This window comes from Macaca nemestrina, chromosome 19 (genome assembly GCF_043159975.1).
Source record: "Macaca nemestrina isolate mMacNem1 chromosome 19, mMacNem.hap1, whole genome shotgun sequence".
NCBI classification, from domain to species: Eukaryota; Metazoa; Chordata; class Mammalia; order Primates; family Cercopithecidae; genus Macaca; species Macaca nemestrina.
The window spans coordinates 21,113,654-21,131,372 of NC_092143.1; the positions used below are offsets into that span (position 1 = coordinate 21,113,654).

The following is a 17,719-nucleotide window of genomic DNA, read 5'->3' on the forward strand; positions in this document are numbered from 1 at the left end:
AAGGCCCAAACAAAGAAATTTTGAGGGAATATGTGAAATATAATGAGGAGGAAGACAATTAATCTCAGAGCTAAACTTAGGCATAGTTAGATTCCAGGGAAGAGGGTCGAATTGGAAGACAAGCTGAAACAACCAAGGAGCTTTGTTTCCTCAAAAGCACCTTCTCCCATAATACAATGAATGGTCTCTCCACCACTATCATTGTGAATTTCAGGGTTTTTGAGTCACTTCCATTACTAGCTGGGTGACCCTCACATCATACTAAGGAACATGAAGACATGAATTCCACCTCATTTGGAACAGTTTGGATCAGGGCTGTGTCCAGGTAGAAGCTGTATCAGGGTCTTCCCCATTTCCCACTCCTTTCTGACTTCAAAGACAGGGTCCTTGCTTTCTCCCAAATGGAATCTGGAGGTTTTATTTGTAGGTAGTTGTGCTAATCTGTCTCCAACCCTTAGTCACAAACTGCTTAAGTACAAGAGTTAACTATCTTCATGGCTGCTGGAGACTTACAGCAGTACTTGGTGCCTGTGAAGTGCTCAGAAAATGTTAGCAGAAAGCAAGCAGTTGCTAAAGATACAGCCATCAGTGGCCCTCAACTACTTCCATTCACTTAATTATTTAACAGATATGTATTGAATGCCCTCATCTACTGTGGTCAGCACTGGCCCCTGTTGTTATGGGATTGTACATTTATTTATACATAGATTATAGTCTAGTGAATGAAGTCACAGATCTGTACTGGTACATACTGAAGCCCCATCTCCTTTTTATTTCTTTTTCCTTACAGAAATTTGCTGAACAATCTTTATTTTACAATTTGCAACTGGATTCTTCATCCTTGATACCCCTTATTCTGGCTTTTACCCCTTTTAAGGAAAAGCAAGTACCCATGCATACTGGCCAACAAGAGACGACCTCTAATAGGCTTCTCCTATTCCCTCCTCTACGCTCAGTATCTATGAGCATAGATATGTGGGTTTCACAACCTGCAAGTCCTGCCCAGCAAGTGGAATTTTCCTACTGAACCAAAATTGTGTTTTAGACTCAAAGCTGAGGGCAAAGGCATCCCCATGTTCTTTTTGTTTGTTTGGTTTTTGTTTTGTTTTTTGTTTTTTGAGATGGAGTCTTGCTCTGTCACTAGGCTGGAGTGCAGTGGCATGATCTCGGCTCACTGCAACCTCCGCCTCTGGGTTCAAGTGATTCCCCTGCCTTAGCCTCCTGAGTAGCTGGGACTACAGGCGTGCACCACCATGCACGGCTAAGTTTTTGTATTTTAGTAGAGACTGAGTTTCACCATCTTGGTCAGGATGGTATCGATCTACTGACCTTGTGATCCACCCGCTTTGGCCTCTCAAAGTGCTGGGATTACAGGCGTGAGATTACACTGCGCCCAGCCGGCATCCCCATGTTCTTAAGTGAGCATCATCAAATAGTTTGAGAGCTGCCACCTCCCCCAGGGAGCTTAGTGAGCAGCTCCTGTTCAGAACTGTGCCTCTCCAGGCTGACCCCAGCTGTGGGAGAAGAGGACCGGGTTGAGGGAGATGTAGACAGCCTTACAGAAAATAATGGTGTTCTTGATGACAAGTTTGTCCCTACTTAGAGTGTGGCTAGGGGAGAGGTATCCATCCCTAAAGCCAAGTGAGAGGGGGCTCCAAAAGTTTACTCATAAGAACTTGGGGTGCTTCAAGAATGTAAGAGGGCAGCGTGTTCTCCGGCTGGACGTGTGCCAGGTCTATGTTGTTTGCCTGTGAAGCAAGGCCTGCCACAAGCATTCTTGGGAGGATGATCTCAGAGTCTCCTCTTCACTAGACTGCCCCATGACCATGGGGAAGGAAGAAGGAGTGCTTGGCATGTGTGCCCTGAAGAGAGGGGATATACTTATTCGTAGACATAACACTAGCTCCAATGAAGTCAGAGGCCTGGTGGGAGTAGCCTCTTTCACATGGCTTGAAGGGATTGTGGATGATTGCCCCTGAGAAGAAGGTGAGGCATCCATCTACTCCCTGATGTATGAAAATGAAGGAACACAGAGGGGAAAGGAGAGGCAGGGACTCAACACCAGGGACCCTTCCTTACTCTGATGTAAGCGCAGCCACCAAAGCTGGCCCTTTCCTACCAGCCTCTTGCAATCCCTCTAAAAGCTTGAATTAGCAGAGGCAGGTAAGCAGGAGGTAGAGGAGTCTCAGAACCAGACCTTCGCTTCCTTTCAAACAGCCAGGCCCATAGCCCTAGCCCCAGCCCCCACTGGATTTGGGAGCAGGGAAGAGCCAAGCTTTAAATCAAGTTCAAGGCTCAGGTTTTAATAATGAACAGGACTTGGTCTTAAATCTCAAAGGTGCCTAGAAAGTTAAAATTTGGGCAGGATTTCACGAAGGGAGCCACAATCAAAAAGGAGAGGGTGAAAAGTTTATCAAAAGTTAAAAGCCGGTTTTGATGCCCAACTAATTTACACTGTTCAGTAAATCAGTTAGGGATGAGATGCATTTTTTTTTTTAAACTAGGACTTTCAAGTCCACGTTATAGTGACTTGGGGTTTTACTTCAGTTATTTTTATTTTTACATGGAAGTGCATCTTTTCTTATCTTTTAAGTTTGCATGGGTTCAATGCAAGTGCCCACAAAGCTGTGGATCTGAAATTTTAGACACTTTCTTTTGTCTTTTTGAGATACAGCATCCTATTGTCGATACCACCATCCGTCAGAACTCTGAACTCCATTCTCAGAAGAAAAATGTCTCTGCTATAAACATTCTGGTATTTCACAACTAATGAAATTCCTCAGGGGATACATGTGAGGAAATCCAGACATAGGCAAAAGACTTCCTTCAAATGCCAGGGGAGAGTGAAAAGTGAAAGATGTTCATGGCAAACCAAATGTTGGGGTCATTTGGTTTCAAAATGGGAGGGAGAAACACATGCATGTGTGGATTTGTTTGCAGATTCACAATTCTTTGACCTCGGGCCAATAATCAAATTATGCTGTTGTCATAGGGGATGTCCAAATATCTCCATAATTATTCTTGATTGAGATGACTCACTTAGGGGCAGTTGGAGAGAGGGATGGGAGGGAAAAATGGAAAATGGTTGTTTTAGCCAGTTTTATCTAATTCTGATTTGTAAGCTTGGGGAGATCGGTTCCTAACAGCATTAAAACACTCTATATGTATTTTATGATTTTGAAAATCTTTTAAGAATAAGTATTTAAAAGATGTCTTTTACCTGATCTCTCTAAAATAATCTCATGCGGTAAGGGATAGGGGTAGTAATATAGGTAAAACAATATTGCATGTGTGTTGATAATTTTAAAAGGTGGGCCGTGGATGTTCAATATTGCTATGGTCTGAATATGTGTGTCCCTGAAAATTCATATGTTGACATTCTAACTCCCAAGATGATGGTATTAGGAGGTGAGGGTCTTTGGGGTGAGCAGTAATTAGGTCATGATGATGGAACCCTCATGAGTGGAATTAGTGCCCTTATAAAAGAGATTCTAGAGAGCTGCCTTGCCCTTTTACCATGTAAGGACACAGAAAGAAGGTGCAATCTATGAACTAGAAAGCAGGCCTTCAACACCAGATGCTGAATCTTCTGGCACCTCGATCTTGGATTTCCCAGCCCCCATAAATACAAGAAATGCATTTCTGTTGTTTATAAGCTACCCAGTTTATAGTATTTTGTTGTAGCAGTCCCAATGGACTAAGACGATGATAATATTTCCTCCACTTTTGTATGAATGTAGGAATAAAAATATCTTTAATAAGTCTTTCAAAATTGCATGAATTAAAAACAAAAAATAAAGCATGAATAAGTAAACAAAAAAGAAGAAATAGCAAAAAAAAAAAAAAACAAAATTGCATGAATTTAGTAAGAAAAAATCACTTGCTTGTTATTGAATGAAAGTGCTATCTACTCTGAGGTAGAGGTCACAGACCAGTATCCACTTGGGTTGCAAACAACATTCCCTTGAGGGGAAGTTCTGAGCCATCTCCTTTTCTAAAACAATTTCCATTTTATAGAATGGGCTCTGCGCTGAAGAAACCAGAGCCAGACACTTTGGATGAAATGAAATCAATCCTCTGTCTCTGTTTTTCACTCTTCATTTTCCTTTCTTACTCATGGGCCCAGTATTGGTGGAGGAAGCTGAATTCTCCAACTTTCACTGCCATTTCTGGGCAAGGTCTTTCCTCTGGAAATTGCGAGTGGGTTAATCTTCCATTAATATTTATGTGGGGATTTGGCACAGTTGTTTCCTGACTCTCCCCGTGGCCACAGGCAGAAAGCACTAGGATTAGGTTTGGGCCCTAATGAAAAGAATTGTTCAAGCTCCAACAGGCTAAAAATTTTAATGTGGAATTCTCTTCAGGACCCGTTCTATATTACGAGGCCCCATTAATATCAGCTTCTCCCCATTCTTTCTGGCCATCAGTAAAAGGGACATGGGTGAAATGGGACTACTTCCCCCACCTCATTGGCCAACTCAGTAAATTCCACTAAAATGAATTAGAGAGTTTGAGTTTCATCAACAAACATAGTATCTACTGTGGGATAAGGATATCTCTGTTATCAACAATTCTTCTTCTTTCTGGTAAAAAAAAAAAAATGAATCTATCTTTTCTTTGGTGAATCCATTTGATAAGGTTGGGATATCCCACTTCCAAGATTTGGACATGTGTATGACTCAGGCCCATCTACATGGTATCTTTGATGCCAAGCAGTGCCTAGAACACAGTAGGTGAATAGTTATTATGTAAATGAATGAATGTGAATTTCAGTTGTTAGAGAAGTCTTGGCCACAGTGATTGATTCATTAGTGAGTATGTATCTCAGCAGTTCTCAAACTTTTTTATCTCAATCAACACTTTTTATACTTGTAAATACTATTAAAGACCCCAAAGAGCTACCATTTATCACAGCAAGCCACATCTTTTCCGCCACAAAGAGTGCTTTGCTTCATGTTCTTGCTCCAAGACAAGGTGCTGTCTTTCAGAGAAGCACAAGTAGTTTCAGAATGTGGCACTTGCAACCTCAGAAGTCTCCAAAGTGAGTTGCCTGGAAGAATGTAAAGAATTAGTAAGTGGCTGGGTGCAGTGACTCACACCTGTAATCCTAGCCCTTTGGGAGGCCAAGGAGGGTGGATAACCTAAGGTCAGGATTCGAGACCAGCCTGGCCAACATGGCGAAACCCTGTCTCTACTTAAATATATATACATGTGTGTATATATATGTGTGTGTATATATGTATATATGTGTGTATATATGTATGCATATATGTATATATGTGTATATGTGTGTATATATGTGCGTATATTATATATGTATATATACAAAAATTAGCCAGATGTGGTGGTGCATACCTGTAGTCCCAGCTACTCAGGAGGTGAGGCAGAAGAATCGCTTGAACCCGGGAGGCGGAGGTTGCAGTGAGCCAAGATTGCACCACTGCACTCCAACCTGGGTGACACAGCGAGACTCCATCTCAGAAAAATGATAATAAGCAATTTAAAACTTCCTCGGCACCCCAAAGAGCCACCTGATTTATTGTAGTTATTGAATCTAATTAGAAGTGAGGGAAAAAGAAGGTAAGTCTACCAGCAGAACTGGCTAAAAAACAAAAACAAAAAACTTCAAGTTACAATTTTTGAGATAGAACTGGAAAGCCAGAAGTGGTGTAGGTGTGGCCTATGGCCCTTAAAATTGGACCTCTGAGGCAGATACTGCTAGTTGCCCCTAACTCTCTCCCTTAGTGTGTTTATTCCTGGTTTTCAGCTGGGTTCATGGCCATCCAAAATAAAGACTACATTTCCCAGCCTCCCTTGCAACTAGAGATGGTCATGTGACTAGGTATCAGTCACTGGATGTAAGCAAAAGTTATGTGTAACTTCTACAACATTCCCTTAAAGGAAGCCCTTCCTCGTTTCTGCTGGCTGGAATTTGGATATGATGCTGAGAACTTAAGCAGCTGTTTTATACTAGGAAGTGGTTCATTCAGGATGGCAGGGTGGAGAGAATATGGAGCCAGGGTCCCTGACAATCATGGAGCCAGTACCCCAGTCATTGACCCCTTTCTAAACGGTCTGGGGAGTCATGTCCCACAAACCATAAATTCTCATCAGATGGGTTTTATTTAGCCCTGTATGTCGTGACTTACTTTCCAATCTGACACTGGCATAACAAGGAAGAAAATAAAAATGTTTTACCTCAAAATGTATTTCCTTGCCATACCTTGAAATTGCCCTGCAAAGCCTCTTGTGGGAAAAATTCTCATTCTATGGAGAATCCCCTCTCCCGTTTGTTTTTCTTCCTTCCTTCCCAGATCCAGGAGATAATCAACTAAGAGCCAGGCATCTTTTTAAGTCGGATAAGAAACAATTTACAACCTGTTCTCTCTGAAGTCTGCTGAGAGCTTCCTCTGCACAATAAAACCTGGTCTCCATAATCCTTTATCTTTTTTTTTTTTTTTTTTTTGAGACGGAGTCTCGCTGTTTCACCCAGGCTGGAGTGCAGTGGCACAATCTCAGCTCACTGCAAGCTCCGCCTCCTGGATTCACGCCATTCTCCTGCCTCAGTCTCCCAAGTAGCTGGGACTACAGGCGCCCGCCACCACGCCTGGCTAATTTTTTGTATTTTTAGTAGAGACAGAGTTTCATCGTGTTAGCCAGGATGGTCTCGATCTCCTCACCTCATGATCCACCCGCCTCGGCTTCCCAAAGTGCTGGGATTACAGGCCATGAGCCACTGCGCCCATCCTAACCAATGTATTTCTTAAATGTATTTGATTGATGTCTCATGCCTCCCTAAAATGTATAAAACCAAGCTGCACCGCGACCACCTTGGGCACATGTTCTCAGGATCTCCTGAGGGTTGTGTCACAGGCCATGGTCACTCATATTTAGCTCAGAATAAATCTCTTCAAATATTTTACAGAGTTTGACTTTTCATCAACAACTGCCTGCCTCTGGCCTTGTATGTAAGAGAAAAAGGAACTTGAGTCTCTTTTAACCACTGGAATTACTAGTATTTTTAGTTTTCTGTAATATTCAGTCAAACCTAATCCAACTGTTAAAACCCTCAACAAACAAATGCTCTGCAAGTGAGGGTTAACAAAGTCCTCACTCTAAAACTCAGCCCTCATTTCTGCGATGGACTGCAAACATTCTATAACCTGTTTCAACAGAAATGAGTTAGTCATTCATCCTCTTGTCCTTTGCCACTTAAGAGACCCCAGGGTTGGTGAGATACATTCTGAAAAGGTGAAGACTAGAGATATATTGCTTTTTTTTGGTTTATGGCATTGAGTAGCTTAGCGTGGCTATGTGCTCTCAGACTTGCTTTTTTTCTTGTCCAAAAACTCTAATCTTGGAAGAGGAGGCAGTGAAATGCTCACATTTACATGTTTGAACGCTTGCCCTTTGGAAATATGCTTTTCCTGTTGCCAGCATTTGTAAGAAGAGACTGATACTTGTCAGCACCGCCAGGGGCCTCTGGAAGGAACTGCACACACGCCTGGTAAGAGAAGAAAGGTTAAAAAAAAAAAAAGGCTGGGCACGGTGGTTCATGCCTGTAATCTCAGCACTTTGGTAGGCCAAGGCGGGCTGATCACCTGAGGTCAGGAGTTCAAGACCAGCCTGGCCAACATGGTGAAACCCCATCTCTACTAAAAATACAAAAATTAGCCGGGCATGGTGGCCCATGCCTGTAATCCTAGCTACCCGGGAGGCTGAGGCAGGAGAATCTCTTGAACCCAGGAGGTAGAGGTTGTAGTGAGCCAAAATCATGCCACTGCACTCCAGCCTGGACGACAGAGTGAGACGCCATCTCAAAAAAAAAAAAAAAATCACCTGGAAAGACTGTTTAAAACAGATTGCTGGCTGCACCCCCAGCATGCGAGATTCAGTAGATCTGGGGGTAGAACTGGAATATTTGCCTTTCAAACAAGTTCTATGAACCACACATTGAGAACCTCTGTATTAGACTTGAAATATAAATAATATGTAGGAGCCTCCCTTCCATATTAATCTTCTCTTTGACCAGGGGGAAAGTGTAACCTGACAATAAAAACATGTGCCAATGTGCTCATCCAGAAATAGAATTGAGGAAGAGAAGGGAGAAGAAGAGGGAAAGAACGCTGCAGAATGCATCTCATTTTAAAAACAGTGACAGTGGGAGGAAAACAGTTCTTGCCAGGAGCACAGCCAGGGGACACAGGCAGGCCTGGGGAAGGCAAGGCATGAAGTTGGAGGGGAAGGGGGAGTTTGGGGAAAGAAGCTAAAGTTTTGCTTTGCTGTTGTGAAAGAGGTGGGCGGAAAAGTGTAAAATCAATTTTTTTTTTAATGGCATGGTTCAACGAGTCTCTGTCCTAGTATTTGAGAACTGAGTTATTTGTGAAACCATGTTTTGGCAGAAGCAAACACAAATGCTCTCTGTAAAATGTACCACTTGAAAAATTAGCACATGCATCAAGACTTTATAAGCATCAAACTACTTAAGTCAATCAAGCAACTAAGTAAAATATATTATTATATTCAGATCTTATGTGTAGGCAGACAGTCTTCATTCTATAGCCCTGTAATTTGCTGGTGGGACAAAGATTATTGGAGGATTCTCTCAAACTTTTCAAAAAATATGTCAGGGGAAAGAAAACAAATTTGAATCTTTCCAAATTTATATTAGCATCTCACCAGTTCAGGCAGTATGCACAGTGCTGCTGAATATTTTCTTTTTCTAAACATAGAATTCCTGCCAGGATTATATTTTGTTTAGTTTTCATCACCTTCATATCTTGTGCTTTTTTAAGATGAGGAATATTTGACAGATTTACTCAAAAATGTTGGTCACGTTAAACCAATAATTTGAAATTCTTGTTTCTTTGCAAGGAAAAATCATGTGAACTTCTACATTCATCTTACATCAAAAGGGGTTCCCATTTCCAGGTGTATTTTGGACTAAATATTCACAAAAAAACATTATTTTAATGAAGCTTAACATGATGATTAAAATTTTTAAAACATATTTTTAGATGCATGGTTGACTTGACGGAAAGCTAAGGGGATTATTTGGAGGTCAGAAATGCCTGTAGTCCCAGCTACTCGGGAGGCTGAGGCAGGAGAATTGTTTGAACCTGTGAGGCAGAGGTTACAGTGAGCTGAAATCATGCCACTGCCCTCCAGTCTGGGCAACAGAGTGAGACTCAGTCTCAAAAAAAAAAAAAGAAAAGAAAAGAAAAGAAAAAAAAAATGACAAATCCAAAGAGGCCAGTAGGAACTTGAGTTGGTGCTTACCACCAGATGTCTGCTGGTCCCTTGTTACTTGGCGCCTCCATTTAAATAGACGTGTACATGTGTCTTTGTCCATGTGAATGTACATGTGGACTGGAAAGAAAGCTTAGGACAAAACAGGGATGTTATGAGTTGAATTGTGTTTCCCAAAATTCATATGTTGAAATTCCAGCCAACAGTACCTCCGAATATGACCTTATTTGGAAATGGAGTTATTAAAGATGTAATGAGTTAATTTAAATTGAGGTCATTGAGGGTGGACTCTAATGTATGTAATGTAATGACTAGTGTCCTTATGAAAAGGGGAAAATATGGACACAGAATGTGAAGATGAAGGCGGAGTTTGGGATGATGCCATCACACCGATGAATACTAGAGATGGCCTGCCAAACAGAAGCCAGGGGAGAGCGCGGGACATCCTTCAGAAGGAACCAACTCTGTCAACGCTTTAATTTTGGACTTCAAGCCTCCAGAACTGTGACATAATAAGTTTCTGCTGTTTAAGCAACCTAATTTGTGGTACTTTGTTATCCCAACCCTAGGAACCAATACAAGGGAGGAAACTGGATCTGAGCCTTAATCCAAAGTCTGGATACTCAAAGTACAACATGCTTGATGGGTGAGTCGGGGTGAAAACATCCACAGGGGAGCCAGTGACTCCATAGGCATCACCAGCCTGATTTCAACAACTTCTGTGACCTCAAATGGTCTGCAATGAAAAGTTAGTTTCAAATAATCCCAGGCTGATAGCGTTCCCAGGCACCTGGCTGAAGCAAACACAAATCCCTCTGGATGCACATAATTTAAACTCGGTCCTCCAAGAAAAGTCTCACAGACACATTTCCAAGAAACATGAGTCCCTCGTCAAAAATCATTAAACACGGGGGGAAAAAAGGAGTAAGAGTTTATGGAAGCAATAAAGTGCTGAAATGAACTGCAAAGAATGCATATATGGAATTACTGGATGCACCATCAACAAGAAGTATGTTTAATATGATTTAAGCAAAAAAGGCGTTGAAAAAATGCAAGGAACATGGAACTATAAAATTTGATCAGACAGATTTGGAAGAGGACCAAAAACACTTCTATAAATGAAAACTATAATTATTATTTTAAAATGAAGTGGATGGTTTAAACAGCAGGTAAGATACAGTAGAATTGGCTAACTGGAAAATGGATTTGAAGAAAAGCAAATTGAAGACCATGAGGCAAAGATGAAAAATATGAAGGAGGAGACATATGGAACAATATGACAAGAATGAATATACAACTAATTGGGATTCTAGATGGAAACATTAGAAAGTGACAGGGCATGGCTGGGTGTGGTGGCTCATACCTGTAATCCCAGCACTTTGGGAGGCTGAGGTGGGAGGATTACTTGAGCCCAGGAGCTTGAGACAAGCCTAGGCGACATAGTGAGAACACATCTCTAAAAAAATTAGCCAGGTGTGGTACTGTACTCCTGTAGTACCAGCTACTTGGGAGGCCAAAGCAGGAGGATGTATGGAGCCCAAGAGGTCAAGGCTGCAGTAAGCCATGATTGCACCACTACACTCCAGCCTGGGCAACAGAGCAAGACCTTGTCTCAAAACAAAAAACAAAACAAACAGAAAAAGAAAAAAGAAGGTGAAAGGGTAATAGAGAATGGCAGAGAATTTTCCTGAATTATTGAAAGACAACATTTCCGATTCAAAAAGCAAACAAAATGCAATTAAATAGAAAGGAGACACACTCATACATACACTGTAGTAAAATTGAAAAACACCAGGAAATCTAAAGACACAAGTATAGGAAAGAATAGACAAAACTATCATGATTTGCACAATATATAATAATCTATGTTTAACAAACCAAGAGATCATAACAAGACACGTAAGAGATTGCAATAAAGTGACCAGAGACAAGCATCCATAGTGTTACAAATTACAAGCATCCATAGTGTTGCCTTGTACCAGCCATAAGCAATGAGAAAATTATTTTTGAAAGATTATATGTACCATAGCAACAAACAATATAAAGGATCCAGGAATAAACCTAACAAGAAAGGTATGTGACCTTTTTGTAGAAACTATAAACCTTTCTCAACAAACATTTAAAAACAAGCTAGACAAATGGCAATCAGTACCATGTTCTTTGATAGAAAGATTAAATGTTGGCCGGCGCGGTGGCTCAAGCCTGTAATCCCAGCACTTTGGGAAGCCGAGACGGGCGGATCACGAGGTCAGGAGATCGAGACCATCCTGGCTAACACGGTGAAACCCCGTCTCTACTAAAAAATACAAAAACCTACCTGGGCGAGGCGGCGGGCGCCTATAGTCCCAGCTACCCAGGAGGCTGAGGCAGGAGAATGGCGTGAATTCGGGAGGCGGAGCTTGCAGTGAGCTGAGATCCGGCCACTGCACTCCAGCCTGGGCGACAGAGCAAGATTCCGTTTCAAAAAAAAAAAAAAAGATTAAATGTTGTAAAGTTTTCTACTTCCCCAAAATTTATATAGATGTTCAAAACAACCCCAAACAACATTTCAACAGGATTTTCTGGGAACTTGACAGTCTCATTCCAAAATTCCTAAAAGAGAGTAACAGCACAAATTAGTCATGCCAATTTTGAAAACAAAACAAAAAAGAAAGATTTGCTCTAACAAATATTAAAATATAAAAATATTATAAAGCCACCATAATTAAAAGGGTGTAATATTTTTATACCAGGAAGTAAACAAATAGAAAAGTCACAGATAGAATTAGGAATCAGGGGCCGGGCGTAGCGGCTCACACCTGTAATCCCAGCACTTTGGGAGGCTGAGGCAGGAGGCTCACTTGAGGTCAGGAGTTCAAGACCAGCCTGGCCAACATGGTGAAACCTTGTCTCTACTGAAAATACAAACACTAGCTGGGCATTGTGGCGGGAGCCTGTAATCCGAGCTACTCAGGAGGCTGAGGTAGGAGAATCGCTTGAACCTGAGAGGCAGAGGTTGCAGTGAGCCAAGATCATACCACTCTGCATGCACTCCAGCCTGGGTGACAGAGCAAGCCTCCATCTCAAAAAAAAAAAAGGCGGGGTGCGGTGGCTCACACCTGTAATCCCAGCACTTTGGGAGGCTGAGGCGGGCAGATCACGAGGTCAGGAGATCGAGACCATCCTGGCTAATGCTGTGAAACCCCGTCTCTACTAAAAATACAAAAAATTAGCCAGGCATGGTGGTGGGCACCTGTAGTCCCAGCTACTCGGGAGGCTGAGCAGGAGAATGGCGTCAACCTGAGAGGTGGAGCTTACAGTGAGCCGAGACTAGGCCACTGCATTCCAGCCTGGGCAACAGAGTGAGACTCCGTCTCAAAAAAACAAAAAAGGAATCAGAAATGGACCTATGTGGGTTTCTTTGGTAGGTAATACAACTGGCACTTCTAATCATTGGCTAGATCATTAATAAAAGTTGTTCGAATATAGGCTTTCCATTTGGAAAAACTAAGTTCAGTCCTTACTTCACACCACTAACATGGGTTAAATCCAATTAGATTAAATATAAACACAAAAACTCAAAAGTATTAAAAGAAAATGTTATATAACAGCCTATGTAGAATAATCTTGCTCTATGTGAAGGATTTTTAATCAACCCATAAACCATTAAAAGCCATAAAGAAAAAGATTTAAATTTGACTACCTCAAAATGTAATACTTTTATTTAAATAAAAGAATTCATATATAACAATAAGGAAAAACTATGTTATAGAAAGAAGGGCATAATAGGCAAATCAGGACAGGATTAATGGGTAAACACAAGAAGAGAAACTTAGACTCTAAGAATCAGAGAAATGTAATTTGTTAAACTGAGATAATTTCACCTACAATTAATGCTGAAGTTTAGAAGTAATAATAATAAGAGTTGACAAAGGCAATGGGAAGAGTGGATGTTGGTGCTGGGTACATACACTCTGGAAGTACAATTTGACTCTATTCATATTTTTAATGTATATGCTCTACTACCTGGCAATTTCATGTCTAATATCTATCTTTAAGAGTCTTATATGTGTGTACTATGAGGCATGCACAAAGATGTTCAATGCAGCATTGTTTATAATAGCAAAAAAAAAAAAAACCTAGAAACAAAGCAAATGTTCATTAATAGGAAATCAGTTGTATAAACTGTGATGTATTCATTCTATAAAATACTTTTTAAAATAATAAAGCTGATCATTATGTTCTGACATGGAAAGAGCTCTAAATCATAGTTTTAAATGGGGTCGCAAGAAGAGAAAGCAATTTGAAGATTTTGTATTATTTATGTAAAGATACTGATAATACAATAACATATATTTTCAAGATAGGAAAGCAAGTGCATAGAAAAAGATCTAGACAGATATCATTACTTCTGGGGAGTGTAATTGGATAGTGTGGAGGAGGGGTTTGTCGGGGAAGTGGATGAAACGGCTTTATTCTTATCTGTAATTTTGTATTCATATAAGGAAAACAAATGTTAATTTTATTTTTAATTGCAAGCAAAATATGAAGACTATTTTTTACAGAAAAGCTTATTCAGATTCCTTCTTTTCTGCAACAATTCAATGTCCAATAGAATCTATTCCAATCGTGAGCTTCCTAGGTCCCTAACGAAGTGTCCAGTTTACCAAGTTTCTACTTACATACATCTTTTCTCATCTTTATGTGCTATGTAAAGCTAAATAAATCTGCTCCTTGGAAAGTGCTAAGAGTGGCAGTAAATCCAAAATTAATATACGGCAGTGGTCTTTATTTATAGGTGTAATATTATTCTGTCTCTATTTGTCCACCTTCAACTCTACATTTCTCAGGGCTGTAAGCTTTGGAACCAGAGAGAACTCTGTTAATTTTGCAATTTTGGAGCCCTGATAAATTACCTATGTCTGTAAGTTTCAGGTTCTGCATTTCTGAAAATCAGAAAGGCTCCTACTTCAAAGGCTTGGTATACTAGATGAGACATTAAAAGTGAAATTATTTAATATACTGCTTGATCAGCAACGTTCGTTCAAAAGTCAAGCATACCACTTAGCTGTGTGAACTTGTGGAAAGTTAATTCATCTCTCTGAGTCTCAGTCTCCTCAACCGTGGAATAAGAATAATAACATTTTATTGATACAGGTTCCTCTAAGTCACAAATGTAAAAGACAGCAAGCTCAATACGCAGACCATATGGTCATATCAATCTTTGCTTCCCTTCGTTTCTGCCTCTTCCCCTCTAGCGTCTCCTGCAGTTCCAAGCTGACACGGCAGATGGTGCAGTTGAATCGCCCAGGGAGCCTCAGCACAGCAGCCTGTCACCTCTCCACGAGGCAGCTGCCGCAAGCTGCATTCACTGGGACAAACCTACCTTCCTTCTAGAATGTGAGTCAGATGTGGCAGTGGCCCTGCAGGCGGCAGCAATGGCAGTGTCACAACACAGACTGAGATTTCGCTTCAACGCCGAACCGCTTGGGGGCTCTCATGGATGCAAAGTGTGTCGTTTCCTTGTCGAAGGACAGTGAAGGCAGGTGTTTGCTGCTCTCCTGCAGGCTCTTGGGCATGCTTCAGAGGTACTTCTTTAGGGACCAAGTTCTCATCAAATTAATATTCTGTCCGTAAGGCAGATCCTGTTAATTACCTCTGTTTAATGAAGTTTTTCTTTTGGAAATAGACAGAATGTGTTGATTCTCCATTTTTTGGTCCGCTTGAGTGAAGGAAAGTTGATGTTCTAGGCTGGATACAAGACTGAAATAGGATATTCCGAGGCAGCTTCTTACAGACGACCACCTTTCCGTACCAGCCATTAGAATTATATGAGCTTTAATCCTGCATCTACCTTTCCAGGGTTTCCTCCTCCAAGAAGCGGGGTTAGCACTGGGCCAACGACAAACAAGTGAAGGGCTTGGGTCAGGATACCTATGTTACAGCTGCAGAATGTCAAGCACAGGAGCAGTCACTACAGCTTGCCAGGGCAGAGCCCACAGAAGTAATATTCCAAAACAACACATTTCCATATTATTCCAGCACAGCAGAATGGCTGGGGGCTGCAAGTTGCATTTGAACAGCATTTCTCAACCTTATCAGACCTAATGCCCCGCTTTCATAACAAATACTGTGTAACTCTCCCCTCTAGTATCCCACAATGAGATGCACAGATACTACAACTTGTCTATGCACATATTTAATCCCTGTAATGTCCTTGCAATAATATAAAGAATAAATGAAAGCAAAGTCATTATAATGAATATGTATTTCCATGTGTGAATATGCAGACACAACTATGCTGGAAGGCACAAGTAGCCTGATGCTTATGTCTGTTCATAGCATCATCCTAAATATCATGGCCACAAATCCAAATTAAGTGTTGGTGATTCAGGTAGCATGTGCTGCATTGAATGACTCAGTAAAATTCCAACCAAATGTAAGTATAATCTTTCTTTACTTTACATATAATTATTATAGATACATGCCATAAAAATAAGTTGCATTTATATGCAAAACAGAGGTAGGTTCTAGGCTCCCTAATAGTTGTAATAGCTACCCTTCCTACACACACAGACACACATGCTTCCTAAAAAAAACCCAGGAAGTAAGTATGGCCGCTCTTGAAAACCACTGGTATGGAGGGCCAGATAGGGCCACAGGGCATGAAGAGGACCTGTAGTTGCCTTCCAGAACTCTTAGGTTCTCCAGGTGATTACCCAAGACCTTTTCAACTGCCAAAATCAAGACCTTGTTAGTGTAATTATGTAACTGATGCCAAATTTGATAACCATAGAGTAAAGACCTATTGCTAGGGTGACTGCCCTAGATTCCTGTGTGATGATGCAGCTGTTGTGTCAGACCTGGGATGGAACAGCACTGCAACACACCAAAACCAGCCTGGGAAACGCAGGCACAAAAGGACACCTGGTTCATTTCCTAAGCCACCCTCCCACTCCACCACACTCCATCTGAACAGGCTCCGGAGGAAAGGCCTGGATGCAAGATCCCAGCAGACCCTCATGCCACAGGGCCATCCCAGCTCTGCTCCAGCCACTGGGATTGTTTGGTGATCAGGGGTGTCGATGGACCACTGGTTTAGGCTCTAGTTAATTGAATGTTCTGGTTACATGACAGTTAATTCACAGTCCTCTTTGCTTTGATCCTTATAAAACTTTCCTAAATTCATGTGTTCACCCTTCACCAAACAACGTTTACTTAGTTGGAAAGATTCCTTTTTCTTTCCTCTATTTTACAGATTCCTATAATAGTGTTATAATACTCTGATATTAATAGCAATGCATTTAGTAAACACACAGCTCTAGCTTCCTGGCTTAACGCATAGTACGTACTAGAGAAGGGAGGTGTTGTTTTATGTTTAAGCATACTGTAAGGTTTCAAGCTTCTCTTTCTGAGCCATTATCACTACAAAGAATGAAAGTGCCTACATAGGCATCAAAGATTGTGTTTAATGTGGATTCTCTTTTTTTTTTTTTTTTTTTTGAGGTGGAGTCTCGCTCTGTCACCCAGGCTGGAGTGAAGTGGCGCGATCTTGACTCACTGCAAGCTCCGCCTCCCAGGTTCACGCCTTTCTCCTGCCTCAGCCTCCCGAGTAGCTGGGACTACAGGCGCCTGCCACCACGCCTGGCTAATTTTTTGTACTTTTAGTAGAGACAGGGTTTCACCGTGTTAGCCAGGGTGGTCTCAGTCTCCTGACCTTGTGATCCACCTGCCTCAGCCTCCCAAAGTGCTGGGATTACAGGTGTGAGCCACCACACCCGAACTGTTTAATGTGGATTCTAATCTCAGGAAATCTCCTGAAAGAGTGATTTTTTGGTTTCAGTCATTATGAATTTTTCTACTAGGTGTGTTGTGTGCTGTTTTAGTTGAGAAGTTTCAGAGAAGCAGATGCAAAGATGGAATTCAATGCATTCTGTTAGAGAAAAGGACTGAGGAAAAATGAAGAAGGAGCCAGGAGAGTCGAGAGCTGTCAGGCCATTCAGGTGTAACCCCAAGTACTTGTTAGTGTAATTATGTAGCCAATCCAATACTGACTAAATCTATAAAAATGAGTGCACTGAAAATAAATCCTGTGTCTATGAGCACTAAATTGAATACATTGAAGAGACTTGGTAAAAAACAAGTAGTCACTGGCTAGGTGCAGTGGCTCAGGCCTGTAATCTCAGCACTTTGGGAGGCTGAGGTGGGCAGATCACTTGAGGTCAGGAGTTCAAGACCAGCCTGGCCAACATGGCAAAACCCCATCTCTACTAAAAATACAAAAATTAGCCGGGCATGGTGGCACACGCTGGTAGCCCCAGCTACTTGGGAGGCTGAGGCAGGACAATCACTTGAACCAGGGAGACAGAGGTTGCAGTGAGCCAAGATTGTACCACTGCACTCCAGCCTGGGGGCACAGAGCAAGACTCTGCCTCAGGAAAAAAAAAAAAAAAAAAAAGTAGTCACTAAAACATATTTTTTAAATTAAATC

At 41.4% G+C, this 17,719-nt stretch overlaps 1 protein-coding gene and 1 long non-coding RNA gene across 5 annotated transcripts in view; one reads left to right on the forward strand and one right to left on the reverse strand.

Annotated features, from left to right (window-relative positions):
• LOC105477048 (collagen and calcium binding EGF domains 1) overlaps window positions 1–16,681 on the forward strand; it is a 288,584-nt gene extending 271,903 nt beyond the window's left edge. For 2 of the 4 annotated variants that reach the window (XM_011733362.3, XM_071085250.1), the window contains one exon: window positions 14,487–16,678. In XM_011733362.3, the coding sequence (XP_011731664.2) occupies window positions 14,487–14,768 (282 nt within the window). In that variant the 3' untranslated portion in view covers window positions 14,769–16,678. Of the gene's footprint in view, window positions 1–14,486 lie in introns of all 4 variants that reach the window. The other 2 variants (XR_011616858.1, XM_071085252.1) reach the window with 2 other exon arrangements.
• The window catches only part of LOC105477044 (uncharacterized), a 144,411-nt gene continuing 131,551 nt past the window's right edge, over window positions 4,860–17,719 (reverse strand). The window contains exons 2-3 of the long non-coding RNA XR_984422.3: window positions 7,392–7,504; window positions 4,860–5,050 (exon numbers count right to left, since the gene is read on the reverse strand). This is a non-coding gene — a long non-coding RNA (uncharacterized lncRNA). The remainder of the gene's footprint in view (window positions 5,051–7,391; window positions 7,505–17,719) is intronic.